At 37.9% G+C, this 14721-nt stretch overlaps 1 protein-coding gene and 1 non-coding gene across 2 annotated transcripts in view; one reads left to right on the forward strand and one right to left on the reverse strand.

The window, feature by feature from the left end:
* The window catches only part of KCNH5 (potassium voltage-gated channel subfamily H member 5), a 314219-nt gene that overhangs the window by 38842 nt on the left and 260656 nt on the right, over nucleotides 1-14721 (forward strand). The window contains exons 4-5 of the mRNA XM_066342396.1: nucleotides 2828-2956; nucleotides 10913-11028. Coding sequence (XP_066198493.1) covers nucleotides 2828-2956; nucleotides 10913-11028 — 245 coding nt within the window. The remainder of the gene's footprint in view (nucleotides 1-2827; nucleotides 2957-10912; nucleotides 11029-14721) is intronic.
* On the reverse strand, nucleotides 7476-7551 carry TRNAA-GGC (transfer RNA alanine (anticodon GGC)). Its single transcript has one exon. It is a non-coding gene; the product is annotated as a tRNA-Ala (tRNA).

A 14721-nucleotide genomic window follows, 5' to 3' on the forward strand; every position in this document is an offset into this window, starting at 1 on the left:
TCTTTAAATCATGTTAGCAATAACTTGAATTTTACAGTTCCAAAAGGCTGCTTTTGAGGTGGTTTAGATAGTTTGCTTTATTTTAATGGATTGAAATAATTATCTGACCTTTGTTCAGGCTTGTCTGATTCTTTTCTGATCAGCATGTATGTATGTTTAGATGTCTGCTTAGAGCTAGTAGAAGATATAGTCCATAGAACTAAAGATTAAAACTCCTCTCTCTTTTTCATGTAGTATCTACATTATGTTTTTTCCCCTTTAATATGAAGAAAAAATATTATCTATGTATTATAATGAAGTTCTAATATACTTAAAAGTTATTTTACAAAATCATGTAACTAATTAGCTGAAGGCTTTTGAACATCAACTGAAAAGAGTGTGTTCTTATGTCTTTTTAGAATGTTAATAGAAAAAAGTCACATGTCTGTAGAAAACTGTTTTGGGAATACCTGCATGCCAACACCTCCCAATATTTTCATTAAATAATTAGGTTAAACACCATTTTGCAAGTGAGGAGACTGGGGTTACCTATTTAACATGTGTCACGATTGACATTGCAGTTTGCAACCTCTACCCTTTAGGTTTATTGCTCTGATTAGGAAGGGGCTGTTTCTACTGTTGGGAATAAAACAGTGGCTCTGAGATGATGATTGAAAATGTCTCTTTCTGTCCACACAAAGGCCAGAACTGTGATAACTGGCTCCACTCCAAATAACCGATGCCAGGCACTGTCTTGCATTTCCAGCAGCTACAGGCCTCTCTGCTTAACCCTCCCGACATCCCATCCTCCCTGAACCCCAGATTCAGAATGTGGATATTTTACCAGCAGGTACTCAGCCTACTTATCATTGGGGAAGTATGACCCTGTACTTCAACTTGAAAAAGGTCCACTAAGATATCCGAAAGCAATTTAAAAAACAGTCCAGACTCTGTGCTACAATTTGAAATGTTGCTATTTTTTGTGGAAAGATAGGAGCTGTAATATCATCTCTTTCTGTTCAGATTTCTAGTAGACCTTGGAAAACAATTCCTGTTTAATGCCCTTTTCCCTGTTTATGACCCTGCGGCCTCAAGCTCACTGTGTCGGAGCAGCCTTAGGCCCTATGCCTCTAGCACAGGGGTCGGGAACCTATGGCTCATGAGCCAGATGTGAGTCTTTTGATGGCTGCATCTGGCTCACAGAAAAACCTTTAATAAAATAAAACATTCTCATGTATTACAATCCAATCATTTCCTACCACTCATGTTCATGGTTGCTAGTGGCTGGAGCCAATCACAGCTGTCCTCTGGGACAACACCAAATTTTTATTGGATAATGCTTAACGTACACGGGTCGTTGTATGGCTCTCATGGAATTACATTTTAAAATATGTGGCATTCATGGTTCTCTCAGACAAAAAGTTTCCCGGCCACTGCTCTAGCATCTGGGTCTGATTTGTAAAGCTGTGCCCATCTCTCAGAGCTCTAGGACACGCTGTGTAAAATAAGAAGCAGAAAACAAAGAACAAGCTTCTTTGGAAGATGGTGTAATTGTTTCTGAGGCCCCTGTTTCATTGTGTAATTATTTTGGAAATGACTATCCTCCTGTAGGCCTCTTGGGGTTGCAAAGAACCTGGTCATCAAAAGTGAATATTCCCATAGAAATCTCCTTGCTTCATTCTCTGACTTCTTTAACGTGGTAGTTAAGTTACCTCGTCTTGTCTAAATAACAAACTCCCTTTTGCCGTGGTGGCATTATTTCGTGACTTGTTTTTGGTCACAGGTACAGAGGTGAGTCTTACTTGATTTTTATTGGTAGCTACTAACAGAATATCAAGTCTTACCAGTAGACTATTTATAGTTATAGTTCACTCCCCAGACCCCAAACCTGACAAAGTACTTTTTTTTCCCCCTGACAAAAAGTCCTTTATGGTAGACTATTTGGAGAGGCTTTACTGCACTGTGACTTGAGCAAATATGATGAAAGATAAGTCTTTTTGATTCTGATAGAACATTCCTTCAGTGTTTTATCATTTAATGGATAATTACTCCTTTGAAGGCATTTCTCTTGTCTTTATATATATTTTTTGACATAGCGCCAGTTCCTGATTTGTCCAAAACCTAAGCCTTGAATGCTTTGAAACTGTCCTCTGGAGTCTGCCGGAGCCAGTGTTTAAAGAAGCTTGTGACAGAGTCCAGCCTCCTGCTTTGAGGAGGGGGAGGGGGCAGGTAGGAAGCAGTGGCTCATAATTACACCTGAGATTCTCAAAGGCTCAGGACATACTTTTCCTTTACTATTGTTTTAAAGGCTTCAGGTAGAGCTGTACGTATAGCAGGCTTCAAGGGCCTCTTATGTGGAGGAGCAGTCAATGCCCTAGAGCTGTCTTATAAGTCTGAGTGTTTCAGATGTTCCTCCCAAGGAACATGTACCAGAGCATCAGGTTTTACTGTGGAAGTCTACCGGAAGCGCTTCTCAAAGTGACAGGGAGAAGCACGTAGGAGTGGTCAGACTGGGCGAGACTGTCGCAGGACGTTGGTGCCAGTGTCAGTGGGGAAGAAGAGATCAGGCCTGGGTGATGTTGGCATTACTTACTCTTAGTGAGCCTGCTTTTGTGCCCAGCTCTGTGAAATGACATCTGTGCTTTGCATTTCAATGTTGATATTTCAAGTTGAAAAATATGTTTGTTAATTTTTGAGCAGCTGGTGGTGATACAAAATTAAAAGAGTTTTTTGATCCTTTTGAGCAATTGAAGTACTACTGTTTTGATGCTGGAGGAAAAGGGAAGGCAGGTGACCAAGTCGTCGCTGTGGTTTTGTCACACTCTATTGTCCTTACTTTCTCTCCCAGGAACCCCTGTTTGGTTTTATATGCAAATTGCACCAATAAGAAATGAACATGAAAAGGTGGTCTTGTTCCTGTGCACTTTCAAGGATATTACGTTGTTCAAACAGCCGATAGAGGATGATTCAACAAAAGGTAATTTTCAAAGGAAACACTACGCTTTATGTGACCCTTATTTTGCTTCACATTCATACTAGTCATTGTCCAAATCAGTTTTATTCAATCATATTTTTTAAATGGAAATAGAAAGTTAAAATAATAGTTACTTAAATTATAATAAGAGGAATTGAGAAAATTCATAAGGAAGAGATTTCATAGAACATTATTAATTTAGAATCAATACAATGGGAGTTTCAACAACTTCTGACATGGTGAATTTTAGAAACAAAAAGTATAACTTGTGGGATAGCTTGGGTGAAGTCTTATTGGAACATGTTGATTGTATCAATATTTTGTTAAAGTGATTAGAGTTTGATTAGTTGATATTTTCAGGTTACTTTTCAGCTATTCTTTATTTGGTTGTTGTAGATTCTTTAGATTCTCCTGGGTAGATGTTGCTAGATTGTGTAAAGAACAATTTTGTTATCAAGAAAGTGGCTGGAAAATGAAGACATTCGTATTGGAGCCTTATTGACTGTGATATTCAGAGAGACTTTAAAGCAGGGGTCCCCAAACTTTTTACACAGGGGGCCAGTTCACTGTCCCTCAGATCATGGGAGGGCCGGACTATAAAAAAACCTATGAACAAATCCCTATGCACACTGCACATATCTTATTTTAAAGTAAAAAAACAAAACGGGAACAAATACAATATTTAAAATAAAGAACAAGTAAATTTAAATCGACAAACTGACCAGTATTTCAATGAGAACTATGCTCCTCTCACTGACCACCAGTGAAAGAGGTGCCCCTTCGGAAGTGTGGCAGGGGCCGGATAAATGGCCTCAGGGGGCCGCATGTGGCCGCGGGCCGTAGTTTGGGGACTCCTGCTTTAAAGAAAACAGTAGTCAGTGGCATGTGCTTTTACTCCTCTTTGCTCTCATTTTATTCTCTCCAGTTATATTTAAATTAGAAACTGGTTTCATATAAATGAAGAATTTTAAATACCCTGAGATGTTTATATGAAATATTATTTTTAATAATCTCTTAGGAAACTAATAATAAAATGTCTTCTTTTTTTGCATTTGGCAAACATTGCCTTTTCTTACCTCTGTTTAAAAAAACTGGCATAAAAGCTTTAATTTTTCCAACTATAATCATAATTATAGAAAAGTTGCATTACACTTATTTCCTGTAGATGAAATTACATATATATTACTATAGCTGCTCAATTTCTGGTTAATATCAAATTGTGAGGAAAGTTTTACAGTGTGCAAACCATTTAAAGCATGACATACGTCAATTTACTTGTGTGTGTCTCTGAAAATATATGTATAATTATATTAAATCAACTCCTGGAAGATTGAATATAGCATTCACTTTTAGACCTGTTCTACCTATTCCTCTGCCTTTTCTCATATACCCAGTGTCTAGGAAGTTTAGGATAACTTTAAATATTATTTTTGATATAATAATCTAATAGAATAGTTTTCTAATTAATGCTCATTTGTTGTTTAAGAATTCAAGGTGGTCCATCCCACAGCAGCAGAATACACGTTCTTCTCAAGCTTAAATGCAACATTTACCAGGCAGATCACATTCGAGCCATAAAACACACCTTGACAAATTTAAAAGAGGAGAAATCTTACTAAGTATGTTCTTAAACAAAAATGGAATAAAACTAGACATCAGTAACAGAAGGATAGCTGGAAAATCTGCAAATGTTTAGAAATTAATGTATTTCTAAATAGCTCATGGGTCAAAGAAGAAACCTTAAGGTAAATTAGAAAAATATTTTGAACTAAATAAAAATAAAAATACATTGTATCAAATATATAGGCTACAGCAAAAGCAGTGTATAGAGTGAAATATATAACATTAAATGCATGTATTAGAAAAGAAGAAAGATATAAAATTAATAACCTACACTCCCACCTTAGGTAAGTAAGCCAAAGAAGAACAATTTAAGCCAAAGCAAGTTGAAGAGAATTAGTAAATTATAGAGTAGAAATTAATTAAATAAAAAAAAGAAAAATGTTAGAGAACATCAATCACTACAACCCAAAGCTGATTCTTTGAAGAGATTATTCAAGTTAATAAACCTCTCGCAGGCTAACCAAGAAACATGGAGGAGACACAGATTACCAATATTGGAAATTAAAGCAGGGGCATTATAATACATTCAACAGACAGTAAAACATTGTAAAGAAATACTATGAACAACTCTACAGCCACTGAATTGGTAACTTGGTTAAAATGGGCCAATTCCTTGAAGACAAAAACTACCAGAACTTATACTGTGGATATAACTGAATTATCCTATAGCTATTAAATTACATTGAATTAATAATTAATAAACTTCCCAAACAAGAAAATACCAGTTGCAGAAGGTTTTATTGTCCAATTTAGTCTCTTCCAGAAAATGGAAGTACAGAGAATTCTTCTCATTCTATGAGACCAGCACTATTCTCATATCAAATGAAGAAAAAGACATTACAAGAAAAGAAAATTATAGACCTGTATTTCTTATAAAGAGAGATGCAAAAATCCTCAACAAAATAGAATCCAACAATCTATTAAAAGAATTATATACAATGACCAAGGGGGATTTACTCCACTATGCAAAGCTGGTTCAACATTTTAAAATCAATTATTGTAATTCACCATATCAACAGGCTAAATAAGAAACATAAATGACCTTATCAGTTTGCATAGAAAAAGCATTTGACAAAATCCAACACCCATTTATGATAAAAAACTCTTAGTAAAGTAGGGATGGAGGGAAACTTCAACTTGATATGGAACATTTATGAAAAACCTATAGCTAACACGTGATATCTATTGTTTTCTCTTATTTGTACTAAGTGATGTTATGGAACAGCTAAAGTTGGCCAAAATGAGTATAGTACTTTCTTATTGTTTTGATCTGCTGAACATTACTGGTGGTGCCAGTAATTTTGTAGCCTATTTATGGAAGATGAAAGTTGGCATCATTTTATAATGACGTTGGGGAAAGCGTGTTAATATCTATTAAGTGTTGACCTTTAGTTTTCAAATTAATGCCTCACCATTTTTTCTGCCTAGACCTCCATCTCTGCATCTGCACATAAAATCACAGAGTTCTTTGTCAGGCACAATCTCTTAAATGCATAATCCATTCTTACGAAGAAAAAGTCTTTTGAATAAACCCTAGACAACTCAAACCACTTGGTTTTGAACTAAGTGCTTGATAGACATATAAATTAGAATCTGTAGGGAAAATCAGACCCATTGTGGAAAGGATTAAACTACCTTTTTCCAGTGCCAGAATTTGTAGAAGAAGAATTTATTTTGAATAGACTTTTATCTTGTCACTCCTGTACACCTTTCAAATGCACAACAGAATAAAGTTTTGCACAAGGTAACTATGAATGGTGTATATGAGCTACTTTCTATTATTTATGCAAGCTACAAATTTAATATGAAGAATTCAATAGTAATAAAATATTTATGCCATTAAGTAATCATCCTACTATTGCTATGAAACTAGCAGTGTACAAAAACATGTTCTGCAATTTAGGCAAAAAAAATATCCTTAAACCTTTTAAATTGAGTAAATGGGACTATGGAACTTTGGGAAACAACACATGAGATTTTGTGATACGACCGTAGTATCAAAATTAATTGGGGCTAGAGAATTGAAGTTGGAGACAAGATTTACTTTTCACTTAGTCTCAGGTTACTTAACCATAGTTACTTAACATGAGCCTTTTCATGACTCTTCTAGAAATATTTTATTTTTCTTGTTTATCTATTTTGTCCAGTTTTTAAAACTGAAAGTACAAGTCAAGGACACAGTATTGAGCAGGCATTGTTCTAGGTTCTGGAAATAGAGTTCCTTCCCTTATATCCTAAAAGGGGAGACAGACAAACAAATATGTTTAAAATGGAAGTTTTCTTCTGATTGTTTTCTCAGTAACATAGGAAACATAATTATCAACTGAAGAAAGATGGGGAAGGAGGCAAAGAAGTGTTGGAGGTGTGAGGAGAGAAGAGTAGGGATGAATGGTAATCTACGAGTGTGGAGAAGAGGGCAACAAGGGGAATCCATCAGATTTGCTGAGCAGCACTAAGGTCTACTGGAGGCCAGTGGTCATGAGTTTTGGTAGCATCTGTGAGCATGATTATGTGTTTTACTCCACCCATGTTTAGTCAAAGGGGGACAGATGTAGAAGTAGGTGAAGGGTTGGATTTATTTATTTTTATTTATTTATTTATTTATTTTTATTTTTGTATTTTTCTGAAGCTGGAAACAGGGAGGCAGTCAGACAGACTCCCGCATGCGCCCAACTGGGATCCACCTGGCAGGCCCACCAGGGGGCGATGCTCTGCCCATCAAGGCGTCGCTCTGTTGCGACCAGAGCCACTCTAGCGCCTGGGGCAGAGGCCATGGAGCCATCCCCAGCGCCCGGGCCATCTTTTGCTCCAATGGAGCCTCGGCTGCGGGAGGGGAAGAGAGAGACAGAGAGGAAGGAGAGGGGGAGGGGTGGAGAAGCAGATGGGCGCCTCTCCTGTGTGCCCTGGCCGGGAATTGAACCCGGGACTTCCGCACGCCAGGCGGACACTCTACCACTGAGCCAACCAGCCAGGGCTTTGAAGGGTTGGATTTAACCAGAGTTAAAATTTGGTCAGGTGAGCAAGATAGAAAGAATCAGGAAGCTCAAGGATCAGGGAGGAAGATCAGAAGGATCAGGGAATTGAGGATGCTTGAAAGGGATAGGTTGAGGGTATTTGCAAAGTTTTGAAGAAATGCTTAGGAAATGAAAGTTCTATCTAGGATATAGGAAATACTGCTTTTGGATGCAGAACAGACAAGTGCATGGACATAATGGCAAGTCAGAATGTAACTTTTAATTCTAGAACAAGGACAATTTACTTTTTTTTTTTCAAGTGAGAGAAGGGGAGATAGAAAGATAGATTCCTGCATGTGCCCCAACCGGGATCCACCCGGCAACCCTGGTTTCCACCCTGCAACCCTGGTTTCCACCCGGCAACCCTGGTTTAAGGTCAACTGAGCTGTCCTTAGTGCCCGAGGCCAATGCTCAGGCCATATCCTCAGCGCCAGAGGCTGACACTCAAACCAATCAAGCCACTGGCTGAAGGAGGTGAAGAGAGAGAGAAGAGGGAGAGAGAGGGGAAGAGAAGCAGATGGTCTCTTCTCATTTGTGCCCTGACTGGGAATTGAATTTGGGATGTCTGTGTGCTGGGCCAACGCTCTACCCATTGAGCCAACTGGCCAAGACCTTTTACCTTCTTACTATGAAAAGAGGCCAGAGCATGGAGCAAGGGCCCAAGTCTTTTGAGGATTTGAAAAAATTGGGTGAAATAGACATCACTCTCCTTCTACTGTTATTGGTATTTTTTTTTAACAAGAAACCCAGTCATATGGTTGAAAGACTTGAGTAAACTAATTCTGAATTTTATCTCCAAATGGTACCTAAGGTAGTAACTATAAAGTGACAGCAGCCAACTAATTGCAGTGCAGCTCTTCCTCAAAATAAATTTTATGATCACCAAAACTTCATTCTAGACTGATTGATATTTGCCTCTAAAACGAACGGCACTGAGTGATGTCAGCATTGCTTCTGATTAATACCATGATGGATGGTAGCAAAACCTTTGGAAGGGAAGGAAACCAGTTTTGATGAAGTAGTTAATATGTTTCAGGAACTTTACAGTCTTTATTGCTCATTTCTAAAATTCAGGAAATTACTGTTGTAATCTTCACTTTACTGTTGAGGGTCCTGCTTTCCATTGCCACACTATCTCTGTTGCACGGTGCTGCCTCATTCTTTCCAGTAAATACTTATTGTTTGGATTTAATGGTTTTCTCCACTTTTCCCTACAAATTTTTCACCTTAATGGTACTCTTCATTTATCCTGATCTCCCTTTTTTACTAAAGAAAAAGGAAGAAAAGAAGAAAATGAAGCACAAGTTGAGAATACTCTGGTTCTGACAGACTTGTACTGTTTTGAACCAACAGAATTTATTGATAACAATGCAAAGGAGCAATGTTATCTTTGTTTCTGGTATTGAGGTCCTGGAACTGTTGCTCAGATAATCAGTCAATGGTACCCGATGCATCGTTTATAATAATACAAAGTGGAAAAATGTCATAGCCAAGACATCCATTTTGTTGATTAGCCATATGTGTTCTAAAAGAGATGGCCCACATCTCTGCCCGTTTATATTGTATAGTATTTTCAAACAGATTCCAAAAGTGCCAGAACACTTACAGTGTGAAATATCTTGTGCCAACAGTTATGGCATCTTTGTGCCAATAATTGAGACAAAAAAAAATTTCTGTGGGATGAAAATAATGGTTAAAATAGCAACCTTCCCCTTGTGGGAAGCCAATGATTTTCTTTAGAGAGGAAACAACAGATGAAACATGAGTAATTATACCATGTAGTCTCTTTGGCCAGAGTATAATTGTTTACCTAAGCTTTTTTTCTTATGGATTAGAATCTTGTGTTGCAGTCTAGTAGATTGATTCAACTGCCTCTGTGACTTCCTTTTATTTTTAAGATTAAGCAGTCCATGACAAAGAGGTTAATTGCAACCCAATAGAGCTAAACTAATGTTTTATTAAGAAGGACTTGGCATCCTGAGCTTTTAGGAGAACAAATGTTCTCATAATACCATGCACAACTTACAGAGCAAGTATTAGGCTCTTCATATTCATCTGTCTGTTCACATTACCCCGTATCGACCACATCTAAGTAACATCAGCAAACTGTGCTGAATAATCAGTCACACAGTTAGGCCTCTGTAAAGGTGAGATCAGTAAATGTATCACTGGGAGAAGTTAGAAATGCTGATGTGTTTTTTTCCCTCTGACCTAGACAGTAGAGCTGCTCAACTTTTTCAAAGTTTGTACAGTGGGGGTTGGTGACAGATCAAATGAACTAATTTAACAGTAACATAACAGGCAGTTCTAGATGTGTCCAAGAACACAGAAAGATAGGCCTAAGGAAATTTACTGTGGCATTGTTAGTGATAGCGAAAAATTTAGAAACCACATACATGTCCATGAGTAGAACATACGCATGATCAGGAAAGAGCAAATGCCTCCTTCTCTGAGATGATAAAGGTGGGTGTAGAGGTGGAGGGGACAGAAGGGAACTTGAAGGCTATCATATTCTTATGGCTTCTGTTTCTTCAATAACATATTAAACTAGATAATCTGCTGAAAGTGAGGGGAGAGGGCTGGTACAGGGGTCTTGAGAAAAATGCTGATTGTTTAAGACTGAGGACTACAAGAAAGCCCTAAACTTAGGAAATGGGAGGATACATGCTACTTGATGATTTGTCTTCTTTCATGTGTCATTGAACTTATTTCTTCAAAATATCCTCAAATTTTTTCAAAATTTCATTATTTTCTAGATAAACCATATTACACACAGAGGATGAATATAGTCTTGTTTTTTAATCCAATACTCAGATGTGCTAAGGGCTTCACCATTACCTGTCTTAGAAATAGGAAAATTCAGTAAGTATAAGATTGACTCAAAGTTTCTAAAATATTCAATACAATTTTAATATTCAGTTGATGTAAGAAAGAGAAGTAAGCACAAGGAAATTTTTTAATATATCTTTTGCCAACATGTAGTTACTATCACTTGAAGATATCTTTATCACTTTTACCCAACAAATCAAAACTTATCCTTTATGATATAAGGAGAAACACATAATTTTTTTGGACAGCTAGCCACTTTGGCTACTGGGACTATATAATAGATATGAACAAAACACAAAGGTCACACATAAAAATTACTTATTAATTCATAGCCGCACTTAAAATATATGACAATGTCTATATAGAAATAAAATACTTTGGATTGATACTTGTCATTAGTTCTAGGTGTTATGCTCTTTCTGAGATCATTTAAATATTATGAAGAATGTTGATTATGTGTGAAAAACTGAGACTTTCTTTTCTTATTTTTAAGGTTGGACAAAATTTGCCCGATTGACACGGGCTTTGACAAATAGCCGAAGTGTTTTGCAGCAGCTCACGCCAATGAATAAAACAGAGGTGGTCCACAAACATTCAAGATTAGCTGAAGTAAGTGTGAGATTAGCTTTGTTTTCCAAGGTGGTGGTGGTGGTGGTGTATTCCCCTCTCCGAATGATTCATTATAGATACTTTTGGCTATTATTTTATAATACTTATAATTAACTTTCCCTTGTAGAGTTGTAGAAATTTTAGTGATTTCTTTTTTATTCCCTCCTACTTTTGAAATTGAAAAGTGGTTCATGAACTCTCGGGCAATGTCTGTAGAACGTGAGGTGTCCTTTGAGCAAATATAATAGGGAGTTTATGTATTCACCCATTTGTGTTTGTAACAGGCATGTATTGAAGGTTTGCTCTGTACTTGGTACTCTGCAAAGGATGTAGATATAAAAGAAGCAATGGGCTATATCATGAAGAAGCTAAAATATCTGGCAGAGGAATCCAGTAATAGAATGTGATAAATATGACATGGTGCTATGGGAGCTCTGGGGAGGGCTGCCTGAGTGAGGTGATACCTGTGCTGAGTGAATCTTGAGGGAGAAATATAAAAGGCTAGTAGTCTGAGCAGGTTGTGGCATAGTGGATAGAGCACTGGCCTGAAATGCTGAGGACCCAGGTTCAAAACCCCAAGTTGCTGGATTGAGTGTGGGTTTATCTGGCTTGAGCATGGGCTCACCAGCTTGAGCGAGGGGTTGCAGCCTGAGCATGGAATCATGATCCCATAATCACTGGTTTGAGCCCAAAGGTCACTGGCTTGAAGCCCAAGGTCATTGGCTTGAGCAAGGCATCACTGGCTTGGCTGGAGCCCCCTGGTCAAGGCACGTATGAGAAAGCAATCAATGTATAACTAAGGTTTTGCAACTATGAGTTGATGCTTTGCATTTCCCTCCCTTTCTGTCTGTCTGTCCTTGTCTATTCTTGTCTCTCTCTCTTACTTAAAAAAAAAGAAAAGAAAAAAGGTCAGGTAAACAAGGTTAAATTTATCAGGAGGCCAGCATATGCAAAGGCTCGGATGAGATAATATGATGACGCTGAGTGTGAGTTCAGAATGGGTAAAGTCAGGTGGGAAAGAAAGGTGAAGGTGGTGTATAGTGAAACAGTGGTGGTTGGTGTCCCATGTGCCAGGGAAGTGACACGATCACATTTGTGTTTCAGAAAAACCTCTTAAAGGGAGATTGGTCCCGCTGGTTTCCTTTGTAATTCCATGGTTTTGATGTATTAATTTAAAAACTTCATTCTAAGAAGAGGTCCATAGATTTCACCAGATTGCCTAAAGAGATCCATGGCACAAAAATGGTTAAGAATCTCTGCTTGACTTAGTGGCTCTGTGGTGAGTGGTTAGATAGGGAAACCTGTTAAGAGTTGCTAGTAGTCATTCAGCCAGGATGACCATGTTTTTAATTAAGGGAACCAGAAGCAGAAGTGGGCAGATTACAGACACAGTAAGATCAGAATCAAAACATTTGTTGATAGATTAGAACTGAATGTGGAATAAAGGGATGAGTCAAGGACAACTCTGTGTTCCTAGTGTGGATGGCGAGGTACACAGTGAGCACTGTTGGTTAATAGAATGACAAATATAAGAGGGGGAAGAGAAGATTTGGAGGCAATGATAATGAGTTCAGTTTTGGATATATTAAGTTTGAAGTGCCGGACAGGAAATCTGAGTGGTGATTTATGGGTCAGGCCCCAGAGGTATATCTGGGTTTGAGTTACAGGCCTTCATATCATCTTCACAGATATGGCTGTTAAATTCAAGGTCTAGACGATGTTACCTAGAGTTGGTGTATTGAAACCAGAGAGAAAAGGAATGAGGACAGAACCTGAGGCAGTTCAAATCTTTGTTGTTCATATGTCTTCTGTAATCACTGTTTGTCTAATCAAGGTATCAGAAACTATGCTGAGCCCTCAGTGGCCACGCACAAAATATTCTGAAGTAACTGAAAGAAAAGTGAAATTAAATTCATGTGTTCATCAGTTTGCTCTCCTGGAGAAAGGCGAATTGATGTGCTCCAGAGTAACTTTCTGAGCTAGCTGATGATATTAGTTTGGTTTGGAGAGAGTTAGGAATTAAGTATGTTCTCTGAATTTAAAAAGTTTCACACTTTTTCTTAGACCATAGCTAAGAGAGGGACTTGTATGTCTTTCTGCTCTAACTAGACCTGTCAGTTTGGGGAGAGAATAATACTTGGATGGGCAAACATGTTTTTAAAAGCCCAAATAAGAAATTAACATAACTAAAAATTAACTAATAGTAATAATCATCACAATATTGTAAAAACATGATATTTATTTATTTATTTATTAAAAAGATTTATTTATTTATTAAAATGTATTAAACAAGATTTATTTATTTATTAAAATTTTTAAATTGAATTTATTGGGGAGACATTGGTTAATAAAATTATACAGGTTTCAGGTGTACATTTCTATAACACATTATCTGTATATTGCACTGTGTATTCACCACCCCAAGTCAATTCCTCCATCGCTATCTATTCCCCTTCTACTCTCCTCTACCTCCCCTTACCCCCTTTCCCTCCTGTAATCTCCACACTGTTGTCTATGTCTATGGGTTTATATTTTTTCTTGGGCATAAGATTTTGAGTAGACAATTAGATACAACTTTATTTTATTTATTTATTTATTTTTTTCATTTTTCTGAAGCTGGAAACAGGGAGAGACAGTCAGACAGACTCCGCATGCGCCCGACCGGGATCCACCCGGCACGCCCACCAGGGGCGACGCTCTGCCCACCAGGGGGCAATGCTCTGCCCATCCTGGGCGTCGCCATGTTGCAACCAGAGCCACTCTAGCGCCTGAGGCAGAGGCCACAGAGCCATCCCCAGCGCCCGGGCCATCTTTGCTCCAATGGAGCTTTGGCTGCGGGAGGGGAAGAGAGAGACAGAGAGGAAAGTGTGGCGGAGGGGTGGAGAAGCAAATGGGCGCTTCTCCTATGTTCCCTGGCCGGGAATCAAACCTGGGTCCTCCGCACGCTAGGCCGACGCTCTACCGCTGAGCCAACCGGCCAGGGCTAACTTTATTTTTTGATAACACTTTTTATTAAGTATGTCTTGCTTTGAAGCAACTCTCTTTTCTGCCTTGAGTTCTCTGTTTCTTTCTATAAATTAGCTGAAGCATAGGAACTTGTTTCTGTGACTGCTGGTTATTTTAGTCATGATTCCTTCTGGGTCTTAACTACACTCTAATCAGAGCTTTCTTTTTTCTTGTTAATGCAATTGGACAAGAACAAGAACAATTAATTATTTTCTGGGATGGGGGTCTAGGTATAAGTGTACTATGTTTTTAAAACTTCTTCAGACAATTCTAGTATGTAGAGGAAAGGAACTGTAAAAAGGAAAAATTTCTACCTTAACACCTGAATCATTTATGATTGTGCTTTTCCTTTACATCAATGGAAAGTTTCTTTTCCCTTGACATCATTTTTACTTTTATTTTTGAGGAACGTTCATTCCTGTTTCTTCTTATCTGATTTTTTTTGCTTTGCTTTTTGATTATTGCTAGTATCTTTAACAGTCACCCCTAATTCACAAACCTGATTCAGACACAGAACTACTTTCTGTCAGGTCTTAGGCTAGATTTCAGAGAACGTGCAGAAATAACAAGGTTTTTAATATGGTTAACCAGTGTGCGCTCTTAGATCTCCAAAGACTGACCCAGAACAAGCACCAAGTTAGCACAAAAGTATCATTTTTACAGTTGTTTTCAGGGTCATATAATTTG

The sequence above is a fragment of the Saccopteryx leptura genome, chromosome 6 (genome assembly GCF_036850995.1).
Source record: "Saccopteryx leptura isolate mSacLep1 chromosome 6, mSacLep1_pri_phased_curated, whole genome shotgun sequence".
In the NCBI taxonomy this organism is placed as follows: domain Eukaryota; kingdom Metazoa; phylum Chordata; class Mammalia; order Chiroptera; family Emballonuridae; genus Saccopteryx; species Saccopteryx leptura.